General features: G+C 38.8%; 1 protein-coding gene across 3 annotated transcripts in view; it reads right to left on the reverse strand.

Moving 5' to 3' along the window:
* Positions 1–589: 589 nt before the first annotated feature.
* The window catches only part of RPE65 (retinoid isomerohydrolase RPE65), a 21,330-nt gene continuing 11,830 nt past the window's right edge, over positions 590–10,089 (reverse strand). For all 3 annotated transcript variants that reach the window (XM_069979429.1, XM_069979430.1, XM_069979431.1), the window contains 11 exons: positions 8,220–8,327; positions 7,955–8,096; positions 7,289–7,436; positions 6,387–6,468; positions 4,338–4,470; positions 3,813–3,952; positions 3,466–3,595; positions 1,938–2,052; positions 1,250–1,344; positions 1,039–1,150; positions 590–959 (listed from right to left, as the gene is read on the reverse strand). In XM_069979429.1, coding sequence (XP_069835530.1) covers positions 808–959; positions 1,039–1,150; positions 1,250–1,344; positions 1,938–2,052; positions 3,466–3,595; positions 3,813–3,952; positions 4,338–4,470; positions 6,387–6,468; positions 7,289–7,436; positions 7,955–8,096; positions 8,220–8,327 — 1,357 coding nt within the window. In that variant the 3' untranslated portion in view covers positions 590–807. The remainder of the gene's footprint in view (positions 960–1,038; positions 1,151–1,249; positions 1,345–1,937; positions 2,053–3,465; positions 3,596–3,812; positions 3,953–4,337; positions 4,471–6,386; positions 6,469–7,288; positions 7,437–7,954; positions 8,097–8,219; positions 8,328–10,089) is intronic.

Raw genomic sequence — 10,089 nt, forward strand, 5'->3', positions numbered from 1 at the left:
CTATCTCTATTCTAATCTAATCTAATCTATTCTACCACTTCCGGTGGTAAAATGTCTGGCAATCTGTGTGTATGGGGAGCTGGAATAGTGGCCATGTTTTTGTAGCACTGGATAACCCCTTTAAATGTTGTGCATTGGAATTCAAAATAAGATATAGTCTCCTTGATCCCTGCTTTATACAGTGTAACCATTGGAGATTGAGCGAGACACTTCTGAGACCCAGTGCTATGTAATTCTATGTACATTACACAGGAAGTACACTTTAAGAACTGCAGCTGCATCCCCCTCTTCCCTATGCATTTGTATGTTCTGGTTTACACTTTTGGTAGCTGTATATTCCCTTCTATGCTTAGTACGCTGAGCCAATCATATGTCTCACTAGAAACACTTTATGGAAGCCTGCAGCTGCATCTCCCTCCTCCCTCTTACCTATTTACTGTTTTACACTAGATGAATTGTATGTTTTCTAAATATTTGCAGAGAGTAAAAGTGAACTACAGGCTGCTAGAAGGCTAAGAAGATGACACTCTACCCATGTATATTATTATGGATATATAAAAAAAATACATTGTAAAGTACAGGTGGATGTTCAAAACAATGCAAAAGATATTTATTAAGAATTAAGCTAAAGCATGAAATTATCCTCCTAGGATCAATAGATATATAAATATACATATCAATAAAAATGTGCAGCTTCCATATACACAATGCGAGGGGCCGTGTTCTCCCGGGTTGGGCCTGTACACACTGGACTGTGGTGATACATTGGAGATGTTTTACAAGCCGTGGCCGTTTTATTCAATTTGTTCAGTCTTTCTTGAACATTCCGTGAAATGTGACGGGGATGATGGTGTCGACCTCTGCTCTGGCGATTTCGCTCATGTCCTTGGCGTCCAGGATCAGCAGGCACGAGGGCTTGTGCCCCACAGCCGGGGCAACGGCCATACTCAGGATGACACCTGTGTAATACGAAACGGATTAGTGTTGTATACAATCTAAATTATCCATAGTGTAAACAGTCTCCTAAAATCTCATTACCATCATCTTCCTCCACAGCATCTGGGGTTGGGATGAATATGGGCTCGGATGGGTAGGTGTTGGGCTCTTGCCATACCCATGTTTCTTTGCTCTTGACATTCAGTTTCACAAGCTAGAAGGGAATGCACCACATCATCATCATCATCATCATCATCATCATCATCCTCCTACTACTGATTGCTGCAAAGGCAATAGTAACAAATATACTCACCCTATCAGGAATAAAATGGTTCAGTCCCAGTCCATAGGCATATTTGTAATCTTTACCTCTGTAAGCCTTGTAGTTGATTTGCGGGAATTCGAACGCTGTTAGAATAATAGCAATAGGATGAGAATGAGATCCTGAGAGTGAATCTGTTGCAAAACTACAATTCCCAGCATGCCTTGACAGTCAACGGCTGCCAAGTAATGCTGGGAGTTGTATTTTATGCAACAGCTGGAGAACCACATCTTTAGTAAGAAGAAATACATAAAATCTACAATGGGATTTATGCTGGATACAATCACAGCAAACACTGCCACCCAGTGGTCACAAAGATATTTGCAGCTTCTCTGCGACAAAGTAAAGCAATTTGCAGTCTCCTCTCTGTAAAATCTGGTTTTTATTAGGAGCCGACCCTTTAGGCAAAGAATTATTTATAAGGAATGGTGACTCATCCTGCAGCAGAACTTCTACCGGCGCAAGAAAGAAGTTAAACTAACTTTAAAAAAAGTTTGCATCCCTAGAGGCCTTGGAGATCTAAGGCATCATGCACACAGATTATGGACTGTATGATATTGCAGCTTTATAGTGAGGCCCCATTGAAGTCTATGGTACCATATTATGGCTACATACAACTGTGGGGTAGCTACACAGCTGCAAGGTGGCCCCTCTAATACACTAGTTGTGTCTGCTATACCTTGTCGAGGGCCGGAGAACAGGACTTCAGGTTCCAGCCAGATGGTGTCGTCACTGCGCAGGGTGGCGGTGGCCGTAGTGTAGGGGAGATTCACCAGGTTCTTTCCTACATCATTCTGGTAGTAAAGGAAAAATCTGAGAATCACCTGGATTTATGGTCTGATTCTACCTCTTATTTCTACACTAATTCATCATTTTTCCAAATAATGTCCAGCAGTAAAATGCGGCTCATATTACAGTGTGAAGTATTGGGGGAGGGCCATAATGGAGCAATGCAGCAGTGTAAAGTATTGGGGAGTGCCATAATGGAACAATGCGGCAGTGTAAAGTATTGGGGAGTGCCATAACGGAGCAATGCGGCAATGTAAAGTATTGGGGAGTGCCATAATGGAACAATGTGGCAGTGTAAAGTATTGGGGAGTGCCATAACGAAGCAATGCGGCAATGTAAAGTATTGGGGAGTGCCATAATGGAACAATGCGGCATTGTAAAGTATTGGGGAGTGCCATAATGGAGTAGTGCGGCAGTGTAAAGTATGGAGGGTGCCATAATGGGGCAGTGCGGCAGTGTAAAGTATGGAGGGTGCCATAATGGAGCAGTGCGGCAGTGTAAAGCATGAGGTAGTGCCATAACGGAGCAATGCGGCAATGTAAAGTATTGGGGAGTGCCATAATGGAGCAAAGCGGCAGTGTAAATATTGGGGAGTGCCATAATGGAGCAGTGCGGCAGTGTAAAGTATTGGGGAGTGCCATAATGGACTAGTGCGGCAGTGTAAAGTATTGGGGAGTGCCATAATGGAGCAGTGCGGCAGTGTAAAGTATTGGGGAGTGCCATAACGGAGCAATGCGGCAGTGTAAAGTATTGGGGAGTGCCATAACGGAGCAATGCGGCAGTGTAAAGTATTGGGGAGTGCCATAACGGAGCAATGCGGCAGTGTAAAGTATTGGGGAGTGCCATAATGGAGTAGTGCGGCAGTGTAAAGTATTGGGGAGTGCCATAATGGAGCAGTGCGGCAGTGTAAAGTATTGGGGAGTGCCATAATGGAGCAGTGCGGCAGTGTAAAGTATGGAGGGTGCCATAATGGAGCAGTGCGGTAGTGTAAAGCATGAGGTAGTGCCATAATGGAGTAGTGCAGCAGTGTAAAGTATAGAGGAGTGCCATAATGGAGCAGTGCGGCAGTATAAAGCATGGAAGGTGCCATAATGGAGTAATGCAGCAGTGTAAAGGATAGAGGAGTGCCATAATGGAGCATTGCTGCAATGTGAACTATTGGAGGGTGCCATTTTGGAGCAGAGCTGCAGTATAAAGCACGGAGACTGCCAAAATGGGACAGAGCTTCAGTATAAAGCAATGGGGATTGCCATAATGGAGCAGAGCTGCAGTGTAAAGCATGGGGAGAGCCATAATGGAGCAGAAATGCAGTGTAAAGCAATGGGAGTGCCATAATGGAGCAGATAACTCATAAAATACAAGGACAGAATGAATGGGGGGGAAGGGGTAGTTAAAAACCTAACATATAATCACTTTACCTTCTGGATATCGAGGGGCAGGACGTATCTCCGCACTTCAGGCTGAGGGGCTTTCTCTGCAAGTCTCTTCACTTCGTCCCAGTTCTCCCGCAGGTTGGCCAGGTACAGATAATTGTAGATGAATTCAAAGCTGCAACAATAAACGTTCATTGTAACTTTCCGAAGTAGCTGCCGCAGAGCTGACACTTGCTACAGTAGGACCATATGGGATCACCAATCACTTTGATCGGCTGGACCTCTACCAAGAGCTGCATCCCATTTAACACAGCGCCTTACATTATATAGTGGCTGTGTCTGGTACTGCAGCTTGGTCCTATTAAAATGAATGATCTGCAAGATGAACTTACCCCTTCCAGCAGCACAGGTCCGCTATGAGATATCCATTGTCTTCATATGTATTAATGTGATGGAAAATGTTGAAGGCCGATGTCCTGTATTTTATATTGAGATATTCTCCCGTGTGCTTCTCGGCAACATGCATCCACGTCTAGAGAACACAGCAGGATTAGACATACTTCTAAGGGCGTACACAGAAATCATAGGGCCCCATAGCAAATCCCCTCCGCCCCACCACCAATTAGAGGGATTCAAAGAAACGGATAGGAGGTCACATGACCCAGATACAGTAATAATATGTATAAATGCAGCAGAGCTGGGATGAAACAGATGACACTGCAGGAATAGTGATGGTGATTCTGCATTATAGGTGCAAAAATAAAATCTAGGAGTGCTTTTTTTTAATTTTTTTAAAGAACATTAGTCTGTATCACTGTTGCTGCTCCCATCTTACAGCAGACAGTCAGAGAATAGGTCTATATAGAGCATAAAGGTAACAACGGAGGGAGAAGACAGGCAGTAGTGTTCTTACTTACACCCATGGTTTCATGGGACTCAAAGCAATCCATGTAGTTGGCTCCCCAGATGCTCCAAGCTGAGAGAAATTTGATCAGACTGATCTTCACTGGTTGTTCTACAAAGAGGATATAATTTGGAGACAACCCGAAGCTGGAAGAGAAGAGAAGCCAGAGGGGTTACCAGGGTCTCATATATTCCTGTACATAGGAACAGTATTATAGTAGTTATATTCTTGTATATAGGAGGCAGTATTATAGTAGTTATATTCTTGTATATACTGTAGGAGGCAGTATTATAGTAGTTATATTCTTGTATATAGGAGGCAGTATTATAGTAGTTATATTCTTGTATATAGGAGGCAGTATTATAGTAGTTATATACTTGTATACAGGAGCAGTATTATAGTAGTTATATTCTTGTACATAGGAGCAGTATTATAGTAGTTATATTCTTGTATATAGGAGCAGTATTATAATAGTTATATTCCTGTATATAGGAGCAGTAATATAGTAGTTATATTCTTGTATATAGGGGCAGTATTATAGTAGTTATATTCTTGTACATAGGATCAGTATTATAGTAGTTATAATCTTGTATATAGGAGCAGTATTATAGAAGTTATATTCTTGTATATAGGAGCAGTATTATAGTAGTTATATTCTTGTATATAGGGGACAGTATTATAGTAGTTATATTCTTGTATATAGGAGCAGTATTATAGTAGTTATATTCTTGTATATAGGAGCAGTATTATAGTAGGTATATTCTTGTATATAGGGGCAGTATTATAGTAGTTATACTCTTGTATATAGGAGGCAGTATTATAGTAGTTATATTCTTGTATATAGGAGCAGTATTATAGTAGTTATATTCTTGTATATAGGAGCAGTATTATAGTAGTTATATTCTTGTATATAGGGGCAGTATTATAGTAGTTATATTCTTGTATATAGGAGCAGTATTATAGTAGTTATATTCTTGTATATAGGGGGCAGTATTATAGTAGTTATATTCTTGTATATAGGAGCAGTATTATAGTAGTTATATTCTTGTATATAGGAGCAGTATTATAGTAGTTATATTCTTGTATATAGGGGCAGTATTATAGTAGTTATATTCTTGTATATAGGAGCAGTATTATAGTAGTTATATTCTTGTACATAGGAGGCAGTATTATAGTAGTTATATTCTTGTATATAGGAGGCAGTATTATAGTAGTTATATTCTATATAGGAGCAGTATTATAGTAGTTATATTCTTGTATATAGGGGGCAGTATTATAGTAGTTATATTCTTGTATATAGGAGCAGTATTATAGTAGTTATATTCTTGTATATAGGAGCAGTATTATAGTAGTTATATTCTTGTATATAGGAGCAGTATTATAGTAGTTATATTCCTGTATATAGGAGCAGTATTATAGTAGTTATATTCTTGTATATAGGAGCAGTATTATAGAAGTTATATTCTTGTATATAGGAGCAGTATTATAGTAGTTATATTCCTGTATATAGGAGCAGTATTATAGTAGTTATATTCTTGTATATAGGAGGCTGTATTATAGTAGTTATATTCCTGTATATAAGGGGCAGTATTATAGTAGTTATATTCTTGTATATAGGAGCAGTATTATAGTAGTTATATTCTTGTATATAGGGAGCAGTACTATAGTAGTTATATTCTTGTATATAGGAGCAGTATTATAGTAGTTATATTCTTGTATATAGGGGCAGTATTATAGTAGTTATATTCCTGTATATAGGAGCAGTATTATAGTAGTTATATTCTTGCATATAGGGGGCAGTATTATAGTAGTTATATTCTTGTATATAGGAGCAGTATTATAGTAGTTATATTCTTGTATATAGGAGGCAGTATTATAGTAGTTATATTCCTGTATATAAGGGGCAGTATTATAGTAGTTATATTCTTGTATATAGGAGGCTGTATTATAGTAGTTATATTCTTTTACATATGGGACAGTATTATAGTAGTGGAAAAATGATGGACTTTTGTTGTTAGTTTCTGGTGTTTTGCGCATTTGTAATGACAGATATGTACATTACCTGTGGACGTAGGATGGTTTAAATCTATCACTACATGGAAACTGGACAACCACCTTGGACTTTTTTATGGGGTCTTCTTTATCTGTAACAGTGAAATAGCAGAATGATGAGACATTCACAATACAGGCTTCCTTTACTACTGTATTGCAGAAGTCTGACACAGATAGTGATTCTGAGAAATCCCCTGTAATCTGTTCCCTTTTTAAAGGGCCTTTTATATGGACAATAATTGGCCAGGAGTGTTGCTAGAAATGCTCCTTCGGCTGATAATCAGCCCGTGTAAAAGTGACAGCAATCAGCCGAGGAGAAGGAAAACGCCTGATGCTCGGCTGTGCATTTTGTGCAATTTCTAAATCAGTAAAAAGTAGATGTGCGGCTGACAGCAAAGGGAAACTGACAGCACAGATATGCATATATCACTGCTGTCATTTTCCAGATACCACAACAGTACATACTTACCTAGTGCGCTGCTGTGCAATCTGCCCTCCGGCTCTCCCGTCTCACTCTCTGGCCGCCAGCAGTATCTTCAGGCTTGCCTCCTCCACAATGATTCATTGCTGGAAGAGAAGAGCGGTGGCCAGAGAGCAGGATGGGGAAGCCTGATGGATGCCTGATCACACTGCAGCGCACTAGGTAAGTATGCACTGCATGTGTGATCTGGAAACTGACAGCATGGATTTATGCAGATCCATGCTGTCAGTTTACCTTTGCTATAGGCCGCACATCTCCTGTTTGTGATAAATTTTAAAGCAGTCTGAAAGATGCGATCAGCTGAGGATCGGGCGTTTTCCCGGTCCTCAGCTGATTGCTGTCTCTTATTTTTGTAGCAACGCTCCTGGCCGATTATTGGCCCATGTAAAAGTCCCTTCACAGTCTATATTAACCCTTCAGTACAGACCTACCTGCCTGCAGAGGAGGAAACATGACAACATTGTAAGCAATTGAAAAATGCTTCCCAAAGCAGTTTCCAATGTTGTAGACGGTGCCGTCGTTTTCAATGTGCGGATGCGCGGTGACGCCATTGATGGCGACATAGTTACACAGATCCACCTGAAAGTCACAACAGGCAGCAAGGTTATCCCTGACATATGACTGCGACTACCAAAAATTAAAAAATTCAAGTATTGATGTATGTGGACTCGATTAAAAATCTCCTATCATTTCATGTACACAGCACCCATGCAGACCTGTGTGTCTCCATGGATACAGACTACAAACAAGATCTCTGTAGTCTGATACTCTTATTAAAGTATAGGCAGTATAAGTGAGCAAAGGGAGTAAACTAACACAGGACTGCAATATCAGACTACACAGGGCTTGTTTGTAGTCTGTAACCATGGAGACACATAAATCTGTATAGTCTTAATCTTAGTGATTTACAAAGTTGCTTCTTTTAGATAAAGTCTGCCAGAACAGTAGCTGCTTTTACCCCCTCTATGATGTCTGATTGTTTTAATAGGTTACATGGTCAGGGTCTACCAGCCTCTATATACCAGAATTCAGGTATAAGGAAAGCCATGTGGCAGCCAAATGATCTATTACAGCCCCCCCCCCCATTTATAAAGTACCTTTTTGACAGTTTCCAATGTTTCAGGGTCGACCTTTGTTATATAATTAGTTTCTGTGCAGGCGTAAAAATCCTCGCCCACGGGATATATGTTGACCAGGGCGTTGTCTGTGACTTCTATGCCTTTGAAGTATGAAAAAAACCTAAGAAAAAATATTTAAAAATATTTTTAAAATAAAATATTTAAAAAATAAAATATAAAAATGTTACATAATTTTTAAAAATTACGTTACACTTCAAAACTTTCTTAATGGTTTCTCATTCACCTGGAGAATATATTTTTGCATGGATCTGGATAAGCAAAGGTCCCGAACTCCGTGATTACAATCCTCTTCTCTGTCATTGCTCGTACATAGGCGTCAGTCTTTATAAACCTGTGGAGAAAAGCAGAGCCTTAGAATAGGACCAGTAAGTTCTCTCATCTGTCCATTCCAATAGGGGCCAGTATTATAGAGCATAATGTGGAGTATAATCATACCTCCCAACTTTGGCAGGGAGGAAAGAGGGACATGAACACGCCCCTAACCCCACCCAAAGACACGCCCCTAAATAAGTCATAAATACAGCGTTTCGGCGAGTCGATCGCCATTTTCACGCTTCAAAATGGTGATTGACTCGCTGAAACATCGCGTTTGTGACTGTTTGCTGTGCTGCACTATTTGTTATTGCTTTGCATGTTGATGAAATAAACACTTCTTTTGCAACATAGAAGTTGAGTGCCGTGAAGTATCCGTATGATATAGACATCTATCTCTGGTCAAGATTTAATTTGCTAAGAACACGAAAATGAGTATAGAAAAGACAGGCTGCACCTCAATATATGGTATACAAAAACATCAGATAAAGTTTATTTTACACAACCAAACAATACAAACATTTAAAAACACCTAAAACCATGCAGAAATCAAGCACAGAGCCCAATTCGGCTCAATGTGCAATTGGGCTCTGTGCTTGATTTCTGCATGGTTTTAGGTGTTTTTAAATGTTTGTATTGTTTGTTTGTGTAAAATAAACTTTATCTGATGTTTTTGTATACCATATATTGAGGTGCAGCCTGTCTTTTCTATACTCATTTTCGTGTTCTTTGCATAATGTCCTTCAGAGTTTAGTGGCTAGCACTCAGCTTTATTATATTGGTTGTGCCCGCGGTAGGAGATTTTTTTTGTAGAAAGATTTAATTTGCTGGCACCAACATCATGGTTTGTGCTGCGGACATTTGTTATCTATCTCCTATCTATCTATCTATCTATCTATCTATCTATCTCCTATCTATCTATCTATCTATCTCCTATCTATCTATCTATCTATCTATCTATCTATCTATCTATCTATCTATCCATCTATCTATCTATCTATCTATCTATCTCCTATCTATCTATCTCCTATCTATCTATCTCCTATCTATCTATCTATCTATCTATCTATCTATCTATCTATCTATCTCCTATCTATCTATCTATCTATCTATCTATCTCCTATCTATCTATCTCCTATCTATCTATCGCCTATCTATCTATCTATCTATCTATCTATCTATCTATCTATCTATCTATCTATCTCCTATCTATCTCCTATCTATCTATGTATCTCCTATCTATCTATCTATCTATCTATCTCCTATCTATCTATCTATCTCCTATCTATCTATCTATCTATCTATCTATCTATCCATTATCTATCTATCTATCTATCTATCTATCTATCTATCTATCTCCTATCTATCTATCTATCTATCTATCTATCTATCTATCTATCTATCTCCTATCTATCTATCTATCTATCTATCTATCTATCTATCCATCTACTATCTATCTAACTATCTATCTCCTATCTATCTATCTATCTATCTATCTATCTATCTATCTATCTATCTATCTATCTATCTATCTCCTATCTATCTATCTATCTATCTATCTATCTATCTATCTATCTATCCATTATCTATCTATCTATCTCCTATCTATCTATCTATCTATCTATCTATCTCCTATCTATCTATCTATCTATCTATCTATCTCCTATCTATCTATCTATCTATCTATCTATCTATCTATCTATCTCCTATCTATCTATCTATCTCCTATCTATCTATCTATCTATCTATCTATCTATCTATCTATCCATCTACTATCTATC

The sequence above is a fragment of the Dendropsophus ebraccatus genome, chromosome 8 (assembly GCF_027789765.1).
Source record: "Dendropsophus ebraccatus isolate aDenEbr1 chromosome 8, aDenEbr1.pat, whole genome shotgun sequence".
In the NCBI taxonomy this organism is placed as follows: domain Eukaryota; kingdom Metazoa; phylum Chordata; class Amphibia; order Anura; family Hylidae; genus Dendropsophus; species Dendropsophus ebraccatus.